General features: G+C 41.4%; 1 protein-coding gene across 1 annotated transcript in view; it reads left to right on the plus strand.

The window, feature by feature from the left end:
* Positions 1-20,110, plus strand: part of LOC137974988 (microcephalin-like) — a 34,693-nt gene that overhangs the window by 13,602 nt on the left and 981 nt on the right. Inside the window, exons 11-16 of the mRNA XM_068822018.1 lie at positions 11,900-12,549; positions 14,313-14,350; positions 15,397-15,559; positions 17,049-17,126; positions 19,135-19,275; positions 19,946-20,036. Coding sequence (XP_068678119.1) covers positions 11,900-12,549; positions 14,313-14,350; positions 15,397-15,559; positions 17,049-17,126; positions 19,135-19,275; positions 19,946-20,036 — 1,161 coding nt within the window. The remainder of the gene's footprint in view (positions 1-11,899; positions 12,550-14,312; positions 14,351-15,396; positions 15,560-17,048; positions 17,127-19,134; positions 19,276-19,945; positions 20,037-20,110) is intronic.

The following is a 20,110-nucleotide window of genomic DNA, read 5'->3' on the forward strand; positions in this document are numbered from 1 at the left end:
TGAGACCTAATATCAAAGTAAGGAACTTTCATTTACGAGTGCCTTTGTTTTTATAACTTCAATGCAATGTTAAAAGCCTTCAAATGAAAAAGTAAACTTTGAGAGTTCGAATGGCAAAAGTCAGCAAAAGTAGGCGGCGCTGATATCGAAAGTAGCCGCCGGAGTTCGCCGGTTGCCGGCTTCTAATGAAAACCCTGCACGCCAACAATTTGTTTCACTCTTAGTAATTCTCTCTTGTAGGGCTGGTCGCCCACCAAAACGAATTTCTTAGTGAAATCGAGGAATCAAAAAAATGTTTAAGAAATTTCCACATGGTTGCAAGGAAACAAGTCGGGTCATTTTACAACAAACTAACGCTCACCTCAATTAGAGCCACCATTTCATGTGGATCATTTACCAACTGCACTTTCAATTTCCATTTCAAATGAACCTCAAAAACTTTGATCGAACGGTGAAAATGTTTTAACAAGCAGAATTTCGAATAAGATTGCTGATTTAAACGGTGCTAAATGACCATTTTGCTGTTTGTGACGAGGATTTTAATGAAGGTTATTTAGATTTGCCATGTTTGAAGCTTTTGTAAACACTTTCGCGCATGCTTTGTGCCGCTTGCACATTTTCGATTTCAAAGAATAATTGTTAATTATTACATTTTCAATCTCGGATATTGCATATCTAGCCTCAGCTAGCTTTCTGATTGGCTCACTCAATCTGGGTTATGAATGAATGAAACTTTATTTAACCACGGTACGGGCAATTCATCAGCTAGTTACAGAAAGATCAAAACTATAACTACACAACTATAATTATAAATTAAACTATATTAACAAGTTGCTTTCCGTGAATGCCGTGTCTTATCGAGCTTTGCTAATTGCGTGTTTGAACAACCTGAAAGGCCGTTAACACGACAGAAAAATTTGGGTCCGGACCCGTCAAAAAAGCGGTACGGACCCATAACTTTTGTAAAGAAACACTGGAGTTTCTACAGATGGCCCTGTAGAAACTCCAGTGTTTCTTAACAAAAGTTATGGGTCCGTACCGCTTTTTTTGGCGGGTCCGGACCAAATTTTTCTGTCGTGTTAACGGCCTTTGAGGGATTCCGCGAACCTTGCCTCACAAGGAAGGCCATTCCACAGTGTGGCGTCACTATAACTAAAACTATTTTGGACATAATTTATGCGTGGCTATCCAACATAAAGTTTGTTCTCGGAGTCCCTCAAGTTGTGGCGTGTATTTCGTTCAGAAAACTAGGATGCTAAAGGGTCCGGAGCTAACCCATGTACATGTAGGCATTTGAATACCATGGTGGTCTTTTGTATGTTTCGCTGCCGATCAAGATTTTCCCACCCCAGAATTTCCAACAATTGGCCAGCATCAACGCCATAGTTAAATAATGTTAAAACGCGGGTGCTCTATTCCGCAATTTTTGCAGCTTGTCTTGTAAAGTTACTCCACAGGTTCCCCAAACAGTACTACAATAGTCAAAGTGAGGTTGTAATGAAGCTTGGTCTTTAAGATGTAAGGTCGCCTGGGGAACCAGGTGCCTAACACGTTTCATAGCACCGATTTCAGAAGCGATCGTTTTGGTTAGTTTTTCGATGTGGCAATTCCAGCAGAATGTGTCGTCAATTGTTACACCAAGGATTTTGTAGTTGCATCTGTTTCACCCGAGTACCGTTCATTAAGATTGAGGGGGAAGCAGCAATGGTATTTAGCCTTTGGCCAGATCGTATCAGCATAGCGTAAGTTTGTTTGCATTTAACCAAGTACATGTATGCACATCCAAGAGGTCCTCACTAAGACATGATTCAATGCTACCTACTTCATTATCCGCATATATCAGATGCGTGTCATCGACGTACATCCTCGGTTCACAGTGTGACAAACAATTTGAAAGGTCATTTATATATGGTAAGAATAAGAGTGGACCGAGGATAGTTCCCTGAGGGACACCGCAGGTCAATACACGGCTGTCCGATAAGGACCCACCAACTGAGCATTATATACGGTTCTCCAAATACGACTGAAACCATTCTAATGAATTCCCAGATATACCATAAAAGTCAAGCTTAGATAAAAGAACCTTGTGGTCAGCGGTAGCGAAAACTTTCTTCAGACCTAGGAAAATAACCGCGTTGATTTTCCCGACTATAAAGCCCAGGAGTCAGTTGCCTCAAGCAAAGCTGTAACAGTTGAATGAATAGCACGAAAATCCGAATGATTGATGTTCAGTACATCGTGCTCCTCTAAATAGGCATACGTTTTTTTTCGTAAACGATTTTTTCAATTACCTTGACCACGACTGGGATAACCGAGATCGGACGATAGTTGTTTACGTCGTCTCGATCGCTTTGCTTGAAAAGGGGTTTAACTCTCTTCTGGAAGTTTACCCTGACTAAAAGATTGATTAAAAATATCGCATATGGGCACACAAATGAGATCGGCACACTCGCGAATAAGCCTCGCAGATATTCTATCCAGGCCAGTTGCCTTGGACGTGTTTAGTTTGTTCATGCATGACTGAAAACACTTTCCTCGCATTACTTGGATGGAAATGGTTTAACTTCGTCGCTAAGTGAAGGTTGGGTGCCTTAGACATCCTGGAGCTTCCACTATTGGCAGCCAGCTCCAAGATGGAAATTGTACCCATAGCTGGAAAAACCTGACAACCCAGCCATGAGCCCCCACACCGCAAAAAGCTCATATAGGACTGCTATCCCGAAGACAGCGACACTGGTACACCGCGTGACCCATGTAAGCCTGTGCTTGGGAGAGTATCCGCTAACCCAAAGGCCGCTAAACTTGAAGAACAGGAGGCCCAAAAAACCACTAAACTTGTACGGCGATACAGTTGTAAACCACCACGCTAGACGACCGCGACACTCCTAGACAGCTATGAGCTGCAGGAGAAGATCATGACTAAAACACCACACGAGTACATACGAGGAACATACTAGTAACATACGGAACATACCGATACATACGAATACATACGACTAACATACGACTAACATACGAGTAACACACGGATACATACGACTAACACACGGATACATACGACTAACATACGGATACATACCAATACATACGAGTAATACGAGTGTTTTTCTCATAAACTAAGCTCTAATTATAAGCCTTGCAAGCATTTTTGCACGTCAGCAAACACGTTCGCGGTTCAGTTTGAGGGGCTTTCGTTAATTTTAGTCACAGTAAAATATATTCACATGGAGTGCAAAACCCTTAGATTGCGCTGCAATCCCCCCCCCTTCCCCCAATAAATAACTAAATATTTGTTGACGGTATGTAAACCCTGTTGTATTGATTGGCAATCAAAGTTTCACTAAACCTGCAATAGACAATAGAACAAAACATTTTGTCTTTACTCTGTATGTCAGACAACTGAAACTGGAAACTGCTAACTTTAACTGCAACTGTAACTGTAACTGCTAATGACAACGAACAATAATTCCGAAAAGTTATTTAAGTATTGAAACGATACTTTAGATATAAATGTAAATATTTAAAAATTAAAATGAAGTCAGAGGAATTAAGTCTTCAAAAGCCTGAAATACAAACTGAATTCGAAATAAAAAAATATTAAGACAACTCAGTGATACTGTAACTGAAACTGTAACTGCTTAATGCACACAACTACTACATATATTACTTTGGTCATAAAGCGACCCTCATATAGTAGACACACTCGGAAAACAAAACTTCACACGTGGTTTCAGGGCTGTAAGCCGATCTTCACCTAGAGTCCGCACTTAAATTCTTTAGCTAACTATATACAAACGTTGTTATAATAAAAAGAACCTCTGAGTATGGACGTTTTAAGTCCTGTGCATACATTTCTATTGCGACCATCACAACTCCTTAATTGAAGGTTAAACGTTCAGTCCTGCGTATACTTAATATTTCCTCTTTTGGCACAGGACTTCTGAAACAGGCAACCTACGACTATAACTGCCAACGGTAACAAAACACTGCTCATTCTAGCTCTTACTCAATATTTCAGTTACATATTAACATTTCAATATTTAAATTAAGAGAGTGAAATGAAACCTGGAATCGACATAAAAATAGGAAATAAACTTGGAAAGTGAGTTCGAGGCGATTTTCCGATATTAAAGTACCCGAAAATTGGTGTGCTATACATGTTCACTATGCAACGATACAAGAGGAGATTTGCAACGAACCTTGCATCACATCACATCTACCTAAAAATGTTCAACGTACATTCCTGCGTTTATAATTACGCTTTCTTGTTCTGGGGTCAGTTTTAGTTGCGCGGAACAGCACACTTTCCCGTCGAAGAAGGGATTTTTTCTGGTAATATGACCGATATTACAATGATAGTACGTATGGGTAAAGTCAGAGTTAAATTGAATGTTCCCATCCAGGTCTTTTCCTCTGATTCGCCTGTCAGTGTGGCGTATAACCACGTTATGAGGCTCTTGTCGATATTTATCGGCAAAGTCCTGGTTGCAACCGTAGCACTTTTTGGCTGAGTTCGAAAGGAGGCAGACTTCATACTGATAGGGTGACCAACCAGAATGCCACGCCTGTTGTGGGGCCAAAAGGGAAGCTGAGCTAAGTTGTTGAGACTGTTGGGAAAAATTTGTTGACATCGGGACCTTAAAAGGTTGTGCGAAGGAGGCCGGGACCTGTTGTTGTTGTGGAATTGCTGTTGACGGAAACGAACCAAATTGTGGTTGTTGCGTTTGATAGAATGTAGCACTCACAGGCGGAAAACTTTGGTGCTGTTGCGTCGTTGTCGAAGCTGTATAAATGGGTTGTTCTTGTAACACCACGGCAGATGAATTTTCCTGTCCACAGTACTGCTGTGGTAAATTGCAGTAAGGTTGTTGTTGCTGATGCTTTGACGAAGGCGTGTCCTGCATTGCTGTGCTGTTGACACTCTGACTGGACATCGCAGAAGAAGTGGTTGGCACCCACGATTGTGACGTGTCGTTTCGTTTCCTTCTAAAAGCCTTTTGGATCTCGTTCGGCTTCATACCTTGCTCTTTAGGTGTCCTCCTGCTATTATATGCTGCTGCGAGGTTTACACTTGGTCCCTTTCTTCTCTGAAATTTTCTTTTGATTTCCTCGAGATATTCTTTTAGGCACTCGAGATCTTCGGCCACGGCAATCGTATCTTGGCAGATCCCGACAGCCTTGAAAACGCTGCACGGACAATCAAGCTGATGACCAGCTTTTACTGGCTTGACGATAAGAGGAGCTTTGCCATGCCTACTTTTCACTGTTCTCATTCTGGGATCATCAGAAGCCGCTGGCATGATCGCGCCTGGCTCATTCAAAAGCGCCTCTGAATTCCTGAACATGTCCCTTAGTGTAGTCGCAGGCACTACTTCGCTGGGTATGCCGAATTCTTCAACAGCAACAGAGAGACGTCTAAAACTCTGAGTCTCGGGGGTCGACGGAGTAACCTTTGCTACTTGTGGGCTACTTTCCTTCTGTTTACCCTCATTGGTGACAACTGGACGGCACACCTCTGTAAAGAATCTCCTTAACAGTGCTTTCCTCTCGCCTGGTAACAGGTCTTGCCATTCGTCATAAGTTACGACAAAGTTGGTGTAGGCTTTGTCCAACCTGTATGCACCGTCCCCGTACAAGGCTTTCGCAGCGTCTTTGTGCAGACGTAAAACTCTCCCTTTGAGGCTTCGTAATGCCGTCGTCAGGTTGACATCTCTGTGACCAACACCATTTCCCAATTCATCAATCTCGACCTTGGACATGTAGTGCATCCACTCTATGGGGTTTTGGCCAAAACCTCTCCTGACGCCTGCACGGTCGCGAACGTATTTGGCCATCTTGTTTCTTAACTGGATTTCCTTGTATTTGGCAAAGTACTTTGTGAATTTAAGCGGGTTGTTCTTCGTTGTCGACTTCTCCAATTCATCCCATTCTTTTTAAACGTTTCGCATTTCTGGTCGAATTCTTCTTCACTTTCGCAGTCATACAAGCAGCCATCTTCTCCCATTGGCCGCCCTCCAAAAATATCGGCCATAATGATTTTTCTTTCCTGGACTGGGAAATTACATTCTGATAGCTTCTTTTCAACATTTGCCTGGACGTGTTCCAGCCCCAGAAGGTGAATGGTACCGGTTGTTTCTTGGAGTATTCCAGTAAAAAGGGCTTCATCTTCATCAGATCCCAGTACATGCAAACCTTCAAGCTGACAGTTCTCTCGTTTAACAGATTGCCAGAAATACTTGAAGTCTTCAGTTGTCTTGTTCCTATGAACTAAGATAGGTCCAGGAAACCATGGGTGTTTGCCAGTGTCTTTCTTTCGCAAGCTTAAATTCTCATAAGCTGTTTGAGTGAAATAATACTCAGCGATATTAAAAGTTGTGTCTATGAGTAACGGCGAGAAATGAGTCAAACTGCCCGATCTCATGCAAAATCGCGACACGTCCTTTATGGTTTGGTCGGTAAATGCAACGATTGACGGCTGACGTCCATGACGAAAGATAACTTCCCTTATAAACGGCTGGTTATCATCAAGCACAACGGAATCTGAGTCATGGTTTTGTTCAAGAAGGGCTAGAATGACGTTGCTTATCTCGTCTTGGTCAGATCGCGATACACTTCCATAATTGAATTTGTAGTTGGATGCTTGCTTAGGATTTCTAAGGCGCGTGGAATCTGTCGTACTGCTTAAAATAGTCTCATCTGTCTGCCCAAGGGTTTTGGCTAAAATGCGCGGAGCTTTGTTGGAGACCTGGACGGTTTGTTTGCATTCTTTCTTAAGGGAATGCTCCGTAGGCCTAAAATCCGGCGAGTCCTGACTCTTGGCGTTTCCATGCTTTGCGGGAACGATGGGTACTGCATGCCCTGTGTTCGAGGATAGTTTGTATTCCTTAAGATTTTCCAAATTCCCGTGAACTTCATTGTACTCTTCCAGCGTCATAACGAAAATCACGTACCGAGTGAATGCAGTAGCAAACGACTGAAGGGTATTCTTGTGAACCGCCCGCTTACGTACAACAGCATAGAGCTTCCTGAGCTTCGCAGTCTTCGCTTTCCACACGCCATTTTTGCGACGATTGTATGTTCCACCGACGACTTGTCCCTTTTTGTTTCTGGTTACTCGAACTTCAGAAGACAAGGCTAACTCTCCTTCCGCGGTACTCTTTGCTTCATAAAAATGGACCTGGTCTCGTTTGATGAAGGCTCCTGACGTGTCGTCGGCTTCTAGGTCGTAAGGGTGCCTTAGATTGATCAAATCTGGCTGTACAACAAAAGTAACGGTTTCTTTTATTCGTGTTGGTTTTACTTTTACAATCTTCTCGTCTGGAACGTTGTGCAGTAGACAGATGTTGAAAATCTCTTCGAGATTAGGACTACTTTCGCTGTATTTGGGCAATCGTCGGTCATCTCTTACATATGCTGTTTGTTTATAACGATAACAGTCGTAATCATCGACCTCCACTTCTTCTTTAATTTTTACCTGAGTAGAACGTTCCTCTTCGAACGATAGTTTTTTTCTGATTTCATTTGAGACATCATCTTCACAACTGGTCAAATCAATTTGCTCGATACTAGCACGCTTCACATGGGTGTTACGCTCTTTTTTCTTGGGACTAAAGTCCTTCCTCTTGCTTGCCATTTTCTGAAAAAAAAGGTGGAAAAGGAGAAATAAATAAATGTCAAGGTTTTCGCTGGAAACTTCTTGTGATGGTGTTCAGCCATTCTTCGTTTGCTTGTTCGTTAAGTCACTGTGTTTATCTAACCGTCGTAAGAAACTTGTAACTTGATGAAAGACCAAAATTTTGAGATGTCATTGTTCATATTTTGCCTCATTTGCGTACGGTTCTGCTCGGCCAGGCATCATGTTATATATATAAGTGCTTGTAAAAATAAATAATCAGGAAAAGTGCTAAAAGTTTATGCTAATATTAAGGCAAAAGTTGTAAAAAAAGTATTGTCCCTAGAGGTAGGTTTCAATTTGAAAAGGTCTCGAAGACGGGGAAAAATAAATGTCATTACAACATTTTAAGGTAATTTTTTGGGCTGCCTCCCCCTTACAAACCATTTATATTCGGCCCCACCCGCCTTAAAGCCATTTGTTTGGCATGCCCCCCCCCCCCCCCCCCGCACAAAAAAATACCATCAGTCCCCTACGTTATGAAAAGTGAACGGTCCCTTTGTATGTACTTTTTCGTCCATGTTTGGTTGAAGCCGGACGAATGCCTTCAAGCTTACCAATGACTAGAGTGTGTGCAGATGTGAAATGACATGCATGGCGCAAACGTACTTCCAGAGAGAACATCCGGCAAGGGCACCGTTCGGTACTATTACATTGCGTATCCTTACTGCGCGGAATTTTACCCTTTATTAGCGCCCATACACAGAAAATTGCGCATTTTTTTCTGGGCGGCATGTTAGAATCCTGGCCTGGCAGTCATAATCAACTACGAAAGCAACTTTTAACATCAACAGTTAAAATTTAACTGCTTCATTTGCACTGCTTTGGCCTGTAATGCATGCAATGCCTATATCTACCGTTAAATACCAAAATACGTTTAACAATGCTATGTTTAAGTGGTTTTGAACTATATTCTCGTTGGATGCCCCTGACCGTACGTTCGAAGAATTATTTTTTCCTGATATTCTAACAACACACTTTTAAACGACAAAGATAAACAGACATATAAGACTAAATAGCTACTGACTGTGTCATTCTGTGACTATTCAGTTGGCTCAAATCATAATGCAATCGATGGTTCGTTTGGTTTGCAAAACATGTGCTTTTATCTTTCATGTTACAAAACTAAAGCAGATTTTTGGTATCATCTGCGGTAGCAAAAACACTTCACTTACCACTGTTAGTTACATCTACATCACAGTTCCTTTCTCAAATGTGTCATCTGTAAATCAGTATTACGCTCTTCAATCTGTTCAGTGCACGGTAAAGATCGAACGCGTGAAGACCATCCACTGCGCGACAGGCTATTTTTTGCGCACATCAGATTACCAGGCATGACCCCAGGCCACCAGTTTAATATCAAATATCTTTGCTCTTGTAACGCAAACTTTCCTTAGTCGGGGAAGTAATGTGTAATATTTTACTTAAGTTGTCGTTACTTTGCATAAAAATGTACTGGTATGAAATTTACTCGTATATTTTCGTATTTTTTTACTCGTATGTATCCGTATGTTAGTCGTATGTATCCGTGTGTTAGTCGTATGTATCCGTATGTTACTCGTATGTTAGTCGTGTGTTACTCGTATGTGTCCGTATGTTCCGTATGTTACTCGTATGTTACTCGTATGTTACCCGTATGTACTCGTGTGGTGTTTTAGTCATGATCGCAGGAGAAGGCACTTGCGTGTGTGACCTAACTACGGAAGTCTTCCAAGCTCACAGACATGACAAACAACCCGACTTGAAATACAAGACCACGATTAAGTTCCCAAAATATCAAATTCCAGTAATTCCTAAGCGTCAAAAGTTTTTATTTCGCTTTTCCCGCCTTTGCTGACTGAGGTAGATCTATCGAAAATACGTTGTTGCGTTTTGTTTAACATTTTGTGGTATTTTTTTTGAAAATGTAGTTAAAGTAGTATTGATTACAACCAGAAACCAATAAGGGTTGAAACGTGTAACGGCCCCTTGTGTGCTGGGAAACAAGCTTCTGAATATTCAATTTGCTAAGTACCATAGTTGGAACAACAAGAGAGAAACATTCAACCAATCAGTTCGCAAGAACACCGCGACGCAATACCACCAATGTTCTCGCGCGAAATTAGCTGGAGCGAGGGGTTTCCAAATATGGTACTTAGCACTGAATATTCGGAAACTGTGAACGCGCGTTACACGTTTCAACCCTTATGGGTTTCTGTTACTACGAGATAAGAACAAAATCGCAAACATTTCGCGCGTAAGGTCTACAGTAAATCTTAAACTGGGCTCTAATCCATGACCGCGCGACTGCACCGCACCGCCCCTCCAACTGAGCTACCAAGCCAACGAATGATTTGCCAGTAACCTGAGACCTACGTTATACGCAAAGTATTCTGGAATCACCAGGGGGCAAACATTGCAAGTCGCTGGAAAGTAATGTACGACAGAAAGCTGTCTTCGTCAAAATCGGTGATATTGGACAACGAAAAACGTATTTTTACCGCGACTGTTTGTTCTTGAAAATTGAGAGCTTTTGTGTGATTACCGCGATAAAATCTCTCGATTTATCACTCTTTCCGGCTTCCGTAAGATCGATTGTGAAATCTTTAGCTGTATCAAGTAATGTACGGTCTCGAAATAGTGCAAAATAAGGTGTAACTTTGAAGTGATTGACTCAATAAAGCCTTTTCAGAGGTCATTATACGCGTGCTGAATACGTTTGCAGAGCTATAAATCGTGTCCAGAGTTATTAATTAAATCGGGATATGTTCAAGGCTTTGATGAGTACTAACGTCTGCTCTAGTGCATAATTTTAATAATACATCAAAGTAATTGGGCATTCAAATCCCCTCTTTGTCACTATAGAAGACGAAAAATCAGTGTCCATGATGAGTTTAAAAGTGAGCCATTTCCTGTTTAGTTGAAAATGTAAAAATAGCTCTCTTGAGCAGCATTGCACAGCTAAAGTTGTCCAGGCCTCAAAACCTGCAGATGATGTTCAATAAAACTGATTGACAACTTCCGTATTCCCCTGGTTTTATCCCTCTAAAGCGCAATAGCTGGGTAAAAAATTTCCATCCTCCCGACAGCAATTTCTCTCCCGTGAGGAGGTAAAATTCCAGCGGCCATGTCAATGTTCTAACGCGTTATAACTAAAAAGAAAACAATCTCGATACACGCAATTATATATTGAAAAGTTTTTATTGAGTGAATCCCCTCAAATATATACCAAAGTTTGTACTTTCACAGTCAATCTTACGAAAGCAAGACTGTACTAATCGGAAGATTATTCTTTGTCCAACATCGCTTCCTTTGATGAAGACACAACTTCTGCTGTACATTTCTTTCCAGAGAATGGCAGTGTTTGCACCCTGGTGATCCCAGAATCCTTTACGCATAACGTAGTATCCGATTTCTAGCAAATCATTTACTGGGAGCTGTTCAGCTGTCAAACTCGTTACCATGGTCTCTCTTCTTCCCTTCCAAGCAGAGAGACCGTGGGAGCGAGGTTGTTCAGCGGTAGGTGTAATTTCTATCCCCTGAGAGTTGAATATGGATAGAATATTTAACAACTATTCACCGAGATGGAGGTGGCTTGTGGTGGAGAATTTGAAGTACATGATTTGAAGATCATCGCACTTTTAAGTGCTTAAAAGCAGCGACTTAACTAATGAATTTCAATTTCCGCACTTGGCGTCTGGGTAAGTATCCAACCGCACTAGCCACCTCCACTTCGGTGAATTCTTGGGTTTCATTCACGTGATCAACAGCCATGTTTTTCAAAGAAAACAAAAGAAAAAGTTTGCATAATAATAGAGTTCTTCAATTCCCGGAGGATTGGATCGGGACACCAACATGGCCGCCGTTTCATTGTTTGGGGATACCAACATGGCGGCCGTGACGTCATGTGAAATCCAAGAACAGTTGCTAATTATTCATGTTATGAACTGCGGAAATTGAAATACTTGAGTTGAGTTGCTGATTAACTACGATAATCTTCAAGTCATGTATTTCAATTTCTCCAGTTCAAATTTACGATTATTTGAAACCGAGCGTGAAAGCGATCTTTACTATTCCTGGGACCAGGGCTGTCGCTGAGGTGAGATCCTTCGCCTCTCACCATTGTGGGATTAATTTATTCGTTTTCCACTCTGCCCCGAGCGATTTCTTTCCGGGTACACCAGTTTTCTCCTCTCCTCAAAAACCAATGTTTGATTAACAAAATATAACTGTGTGCTTTATGTATAGTGACGTGTGATAATGGTATCAAAAATACCAACGGAGGTATTGGTAGAAAGATGAAGCCGACCAAAACTCCCAGGGAGAAGAAGAGCACACAGGCCAAGACAAAGGGAGACGTTTCTCAGGAAATCAACTTGAATCAGAATTGTGAAGAGTTTGTTTCAGAATCGGCTGTGTTTCCAACAAATGAAAACAGAAGTACTGTGAAAAAGAAGTTTTCAAAAACAGCAAGAGTTTTGGGCAATATCGACACCGTAGATTTTCGAGACTTAAAGATAAACGGGACTGAAAGCAATGGCGGAGCGTTGAAAAGGGAGCATTGTTTAAAGAATGAAACTGGCTGCAGAGACGAAAAAACTTTGATCCCAAAGAAAGTTATTAAACAAGAAAAACTGGTTTGTCGGGAAAATCTAGTTAGTTTGGAAAAGCCGGTTTACCGGGTGAACGGGCGTGGAAAGGAGGAAATGAACGAGGAAGATGATGTTAAGGGAAAGAATGAAAACGAAAGTAAAGAAGACAAGGCAAGGAAGAGGGAAATAAGTAGCGAGATTATTAGTGGAGATGACAATGACACGTGCACAGACGAGGAAGAGCAGCAAGCTGAAGAGAACCAAGTGATGAAGAAACAGAAAACCAAACCAGTGAAAATTTTGAAGGTCAGAGGAAACCGAATCATCATCATGATTTCTGTCACAGAATCATTGCAGTCATTTTGTACTTATTGGCATGCAAAAGAGCAATCTTAAGATTGTGGCACGTGTTCGTCTTCTAGCTTTCGTGTTAAGATGAAATGGCTTGAATTCCTGAGCTTTGCGATACCGATGCAATGCTCTATCTATGAGCCATTTCCAAGTTCATGTCTGCCTCCTCTTCAAAGCGAGTCTAAGTGCAAAGTTTTTGTGATGGTAATTAGTTCTACTTTACATTTGAATGACAACTAATATTCATAAGAAAAACTTCGCACTTGGCCTCGCTTTGTAGAGGAGGCAGACATGAACTCGGAAATGGCCTAATCAGCTTTCAAACCAACTGGCAGCTGGTCACTTTGTGAGTTCGCAATGAACCAATGGAGGATGTTGATATAAAAGACGTACTTGAAATACGGGAAAAAATAACCTATGACCTCTGTGATACCGCTACGGTGCTCTACTAATTTTCAGGCTTTCCTTGTTCGCAACTGAGTCGATCTTGCCATACCTCTTTACGCACTTCAATGATATGAAAGACGGTCGTTCATATAAGTCTATTCATATCCACGTCCTCTACGTCCTTATTACGCACTCGTAGAATGACCAGATCCCAGTTGGGTATGAATGAGTGTTATCCTTACTACACGTAGCGTGTATATACTTATATGTGTGAATGTCACAGAAATCAAGTGAGGCCTTTCGCTACCGTGAAAGTGGTGGATGGATGAGGAACCGTCGATGATCAACAGCACCAGGAACTCCTTTTTTGTGCATCACCCAAGGACTGAGAAAAATCTCTGACCTGGGTAGGAATCGAACCCACGATCTCACTTGATTTCTGTGCCGTTTACATAGATACATACACGCTACTAATGACAACATACATTTTCGCTTTGTTTTATCAGTCGTGCAACAGTCTACTGACTTGACTTTCATAAATATTTTTTAATAAGTTATCAGACTGATCACGATCTTCTTTGATCCAACGCTGTGCAAGACTAATCGTCCACGCTTTTTGCAAAGGTTTTAAAATCTCAACTTTACTCATTCATACTTAGCGCTTGGCTTGAACCGAGCCGATTTGTCCTCAAATTCCCACGGCCTGCTCCCGACTGGCCTTGTAGCTCGGTCGGTATAGCAACGGTTATCCAACGGGTATTCCACCCAGGTCAGAGATGTTTCTCTGTCCTTGGGTGATGCACGAAAACGAAGTTCCTGATGCTGTTGAACAGCGAAGGTTCTTCATCCATCACATTCCGCGCCCACCTTTCGCCCTAGTTTGTATCCATACTTGTCCACCTTTTCCCTTTATTAGGTGCTTGTAAGCAGACCGTCTTATTCTCTATTTCTATATACATTCAGTCACAGCTTCGATTTTTATTTGCTCAGTGAAGTTCTGGTAAGTTTTGTCTTGATATCACGTCATGCAAGTTCAACTGCTTAGTCGTGATCGCGGATTCTGACAAAACACCATTTATGGGAAGCACTGCCGCACGGTGGAGAAGAAGAAGTGGGAATTATTAAAGTGGATCAAAATTTTCACAAAATCTTGCCGTCCTCGAGAGAATTTACTGTTTGTTTGAATGGTAGCCATTTTATAGAGACAAAGCCGATGGCTTCGGCGGATGATACAGATCTTTTTGTTAATTTTCAGTATCAAGCATACCCTCATTAACCCTGGTTATTAACCCAGTTTATGATATCAATTGCACTTTGTTTTCTTTTAACAGCCAAAACGCTCAATTGTGATGACGAGCATGCATTTTAAGTAAGTGTGTTAAACATATGTTAGTGTTTAATTTGTCTTGCTGTGTTTTATGATTCCGTCAACCGTTTCCTTTCGTTATTCAATAACCATGATTTTACACAAAGACCCGTTTAACACGTTCAATAGACCATATTCGTATTCTCAGTATTAGACTGGAACTAGCTTGCAATGGAGACTAATGCGGGGGAATATATTAAAAAGTATTTACTACAATCCTGGGGTGGAATTAGTCATGTAGAAAGAAAGAGCGGGACTGGTGAATTAGAGGATTTATCTGCATATATAAATCTCTGAAAGGACGAATTTGCCGCTATACCACCGCTGTAAACCCCTGACTGACTTCTCCAAAGCCTGTGTATTCTTTGTGATTACCCATCCAACGCCGATCGCGTTCCAGGAGGTCGCCTATCGAACAATAGCCCACTTTCGATATATTAAAATTCAGTCGTAAACAAAAGGTATCATCTCGAGGCTCTGGGGAATAAACTCATGCAAATCCTTATATTTATTCCCTAGAGCCTCTATATGATGCCTTTTGTTTCGGGCTGAATTCTAATATATCGAAATTGGTCTATTGAAGAAAAACTCTCACAAACAGGGCTTAACTTAGGCGACGAAACTTCATCTTATAATTATACGATGCACTGGAACATTTTGCACTCTAAAAAGCTTCAACACAATAGCACTCAAACGAATTAGAATGTCGTTTTCACGAGACGCTTTTTATCAAAATTGTTGTGAAACATTGTCAGTTTTCCAAATCTTGTTTGTCAGAAGGGTTTATGCGATCTTCAGAGTGAATCAAATAAATACCTCTTACTAACCAAGCTCGAGGTCCTTTCTGTAAGACATTTTGTATTTTTTCCGTCGATTTATGACCCACGCGCGAAGAGCGCGCGAGGGCCATAAATTCCGAACTTGGTCATTTTATGTTGTTTTATGGTGTTCTGACATTCCCGAATGTCAGATCACAAAGTATGCCTAAAGTTGAGTTTTTCCTTCAGCTTTCATCTTAACTCTTTTGTGACGTCGTATAATTGTTTTAGCGAGCAGGATATCGTCTTATCCGTGGTTCGAAAATTGGGCGGCTTTTTCATCGAGGATCGAGTCTCGCCGGCAACAAGTCACGTGATCGCTGGAAGTCCTCGCCGAACGCTAAACGTACTAATGGCCATCGCTCAAGGATGCTGGCTGGTGTCACCCACGTGGGTAAGAATTTGATCAAGTTCCGTAAACTTTCGTAAGGTAGATGTTGAATTTTGGTATCATGCCAGGACCAAAACGAAAAAACTAAAATAATTGTTACAAAAAAAGTTAACAGGACGGGAACCCAAATCCTTGAATTTGATTGGTCAAGGCTTTGCGATTCAGCTGTTCGGATGTTAGAAGAATGACTTCGAGTTACAGATTGGTTACATACTGCTTATTCAGCAACTGTACAGAGAAATCTATTCCTTTTCAGTTTTTAGTTCAATGATATTGTAGAACATTTGTTTAAATTAAAATTGCATTAGGGCAGTGAAAAAACCAGTCAGAGAATAACCTAAAGATGTAGTTAACTACACGTTATGTACCGGTCTTGGCAGATACATGGAAGGAATTGTCGAGGAAGCGTCCTGGCGCCGTTCTTCATAATTTTGTGAATGTAATTAACTTGTGGTTCTCAATCAGACAAGACCAAAACACCGGGAACTACGTGCCCTGCTCTTTTCGATCAGTGTGTAGGATCTTTAACGCCTCACAGAGTTTCTTTTGAACACGGTTTCTGAGACGGAGCCTACGATTTACAGTCCTTATCCGAGAAGACTAGAGATTATAACCATTTGCGGATGTAATTGCAAAGGCAGCGCATTCTCCTCAATTATTTAAAGACCCTGACTGTTTGTCCGGCCGGAGTCGAACTCACGACCACCCGCGTGATAGCCCGGTGCTCAACCAACTGAGCCACGGATGCGGCGGTACTTTCGTTATGAATGGGCATGGCTCAAAGGGCGATCGTTGGAGGCCTTGTGTTCCACGAACTCATAATCTTATTGCGTTCTCGTTGCCATTTTTTCTTTTGACCAAGAACCCATCACCCAAGAGTAAGATTTACACAAATTGGCCTAGTCCCATTATGCAGCGTCAGAAAAGTGTCTATTTTGAAACCAATTTTTTCGGGAAAATAAACAATAGACAAAATCAGCTAACTCAATGTTGTACCCAATTCAAACCACTTGGTAATAAAACGTTTTGTTCCAAGTATTTTTTTTATCATTTAAATGCGAAAGCTACCTTATTATGCAAATAAAATGCACAAAGAATCTTAACCTCGGGAGATTTGAATTGGGTAAAACATTGAGTTAGCTGATTTGGTCTGTTGTTTATGTTCCTGCAAAACTTGATTTAAAAATAGACACTTTTCTGACGCTGATGAGGACAAACCTGATACCAGATTCTTATTCTTGGTTAATGGACCCTTGTTGTTCTGACTGATTTCAAACGCAACTTGAGTCTTCAGCCTCCAAGCTTCAAATGCCGCCTAATATAGGACGTTTTCAAACGATAGGGACACAAATAACAATAGAGAAATGTACGACTTCTGGTGGACGAACAAAAGAAGCTAATGAGAGATCTTTTGTTCTCGTCTACCAACATTGCGGCGGTGACGTCACGTGAAAACCTCCAATTGGTCCTTCCCTTCTTCTTTACTTTGCAGATAATGAAAGCTTTAGAAGTTGGCCATTGGGTGGATGAAGAACCTTACGAGTTATCCGAAGCTTTTCCTGCCGCACAGGTAAGTACCAGGTATAGGGGCTTCCTTTTTCCTTACCAGCGTCATCGTGGACTAAAAACTCGAAGAAAAACAGCTGATTTTTTTAAGGTCAGCGGATTCTGCATTTTTTGCTCTTTCTGCACGAAACGTCAAACAATGTATTTTACAATGACTGCAAAAATTCTAGTGCGTTCTTTGGCTAATTTTTATTGACAATAAGCGGACAGACACATAAATTTATAATTTATGCGATAATGACGCAATATTGCTCGCGTCAGATTGACGTTTCTCGCATTTTTGTCTCACTTTCTTCTCGTGTTTTGACTTAATTTTGACCCCTCTGCCTTTTTGTTATTGTAAAAAACAAATTGTTATCAGTTTTTAATACCTCTGTCCTGTTATTGACAATGAATTTCGTCATAACATTGTCAAAGCTAGTCTGCGGATCCACGAGGCGACAGCTACTTTGACAATGTTATGACGCAATTCATGATCAATAACAGGACAGACGCATGAAAAACTGACATCAATTTGTTAAATCGCGAAAAAGTGGTTTGGTTGTATTTCAGGGCGTGAATTGCTAGTTTGCGGCTAAGCGGCTTGGTCCAGTGGTAGTGACGTTGTACTTGAACACGGTTGCGCACGCTTTGAGTCCCGTTCTTGCCACTTGCTGGGTTGGTTTTCAGTGGTCTAGAATTCGGCTCTTCCACCATTTTTCGATAACCAAATGGTTGCTTCCTATTTTCTGCGGTTTCTAGAGACAATATCAAGATTCTTAGGCCCCTTCCACGCTAATGCGTTAAAAAAAGTATCCGGTTTCGGTATCATCGGAAACACACTACCGTTCTCGCAGCATTTTCAACAGTCCGCACTGAAACGCTCGAAAACTCTTAATTACATGCTGTGTTATTGGTTGAAGAGAATGTGCATGCTCGAAAGAGATACGGCCGCGATATTTTGGGCATTTCCCGCCACTGCAAGTTTGAAAGCTGTAAACAACTTCACGTTTGCTCGCTTGTTTTGTTCCAAAATCTCCTCGACCTTCGATATGGTGTTCCTGCTCCAGCACTATAAATGGGAAGATTTTGAAAACGACACATTCTCTTATTTTACGAAAAACCAAGATAAGATTGAATAGAGCAAGGTTAAGCTTCAAACAGTATACCAATATTTGCTAGTATGTTTTCATCTGCCATGTTTTCAAAGCCTGAGTACAACTCACGTGGTGCGGATGACGTCATCGTTTTCATTTCGATGCGTTTTCGACTGTCCACACTAAAACGATACGTACATTTTTTCCACTTTCGAGAGCGTTTTCAAATCGCTGCAGTTTCGATGAATACACTCAGCGTTTTAGTGTGGACAGCGCCAAAAGAAATGTCTATTGGAAGTGCGGATTATAGACACCTGAAAAATTCAGGCGGCTTCAGCTTAGTGGCTTCATAGCTCAGTTGGCAGAGCATTAACCCCGGCATCGCAGAGGTCATGGATTCGAATCCCGTTGAAGTCATCTGCAAAGTCCAGTTTCAAGTTTTCCATGACCGCTGAATAGAAACACTGAGGTCGCATTCTTGCAAGGTTAGCCTCCATCTGAACTGAATATATTCACAAATACCGCGCCGGCACGAAGGTGCCTGACATTTGAAACTAAACAATAGACAGAGCAGTAAACAAGTCATCTTCTCGCTTGAATTTATGAATATATTCGCTTTAGATGAAGGCTAGCCCTGTAAAAATGCGTCCTCAGTGTTTTTATTCAGCGGCCATGGAGAACTTGAAACTGGACTATTTTTCAGGTGTGTACAAGATTTTCCACATAATTGCATGCGAGGATCACTTCCATCTTTCTTTCATTCTTGGCTATGTTAAAAGAATTTATCCACGTAAATTTAAAAAAATTCTAGAATGGTGAACTTTTTCGACTCCATAAATGCTGGATAGTTATCGTAAGAGAGCCGAACATCTTGGGAGATGTTGCACAGTCTAAAAAGGTCTTCTATGTGACGCCAGTATTTGTCTGTCTTTTCAGCTGTGCCGACTTGAACGTGTCAGCGTTGGAGCAGGCTACCGGCAGGAACTGTTCGTTGACTGTCCCCCAATATTTGTGTCCGAGAATTGTTCTCCTCCGAGCGATTCCTTGATTGCCCTTATCAGTCTCTGCGGAGGAAAGGTAATTGACGCGTTGTCTCGGACATTTTGCTGTTTTGCTTTTTCAGTAAACCTGCCACGACCTCGTTCATATAAAAGAGTACCGTTTCTATCAAAAGAACAATCCCCTCAGTCCTTTGGATTTCGCAACTTTGTTTTCCAAACACGAAAGGTTTAGCTTTGATTTCTAAAAGACGGTTGTTTCAACCCCTTTTTCCCAGAAAATGGTGCCCCAACAAAAGGCACAGTCAATTTGCGTGTTTTGATTGAGCTTATGCTTGTTGCGTCGCCAACGAAAGCCAGTCTTTTTTCGTGTATATCGCGTACATATAGAGCCGTACGAAATTTACTTTTGTCGGTCTTTTTCCAGCTTTGAATCCGAAATAACAGATCTCAGAATACGTTACACGGTCTTTTTGTCTTCAAGTACCCTGCAGTGAAACCAGCAATAAAAGCGTGACATGGCTACTTGAATAAACTGCTGACTTACTGCCTGCCTTAATGACTAAAGACTGCCTGGCGCCTGACTTCGCTGGCAGGCTGGATGACTGACTTTCTAATTGGTTCGTTGACCGTATGACAGACTGACTTATTGATTGATTGACAGATTTAATCCTCGCTCAATAACAGGCCATGAAACATTTCCCACATTAAAGATGTTCTGATAGATCTAATTTCTTCATCTTTACCAGGTGAGCTTGTCCGTAAGAAAAGCTGGCATCTGCATTGGGTCAATGACGCGAAGAACACAAGCTGTCAACATTACTGAACAATGGCTTCTAGGTGAGTTTTGGATGGGAATTTTCTATCACACGGCACTGTTCACGTCCCTGTCTTGTCAGGGTGTAGTATAAAAC

Source organism: Montipora foliosa, chromosome 11, assembly GCF_036669935.1.
Source record: "Montipora foliosa isolate CH-2021 chromosome 11, ASM3666993v2, whole genome shotgun sequence".
Lineage (NCBI taxonomy): Eukaryota > Metazoa > Cnidaria > Anthozoa > Scleractinia > Acroporidae > Montipora > Montipora foliosa.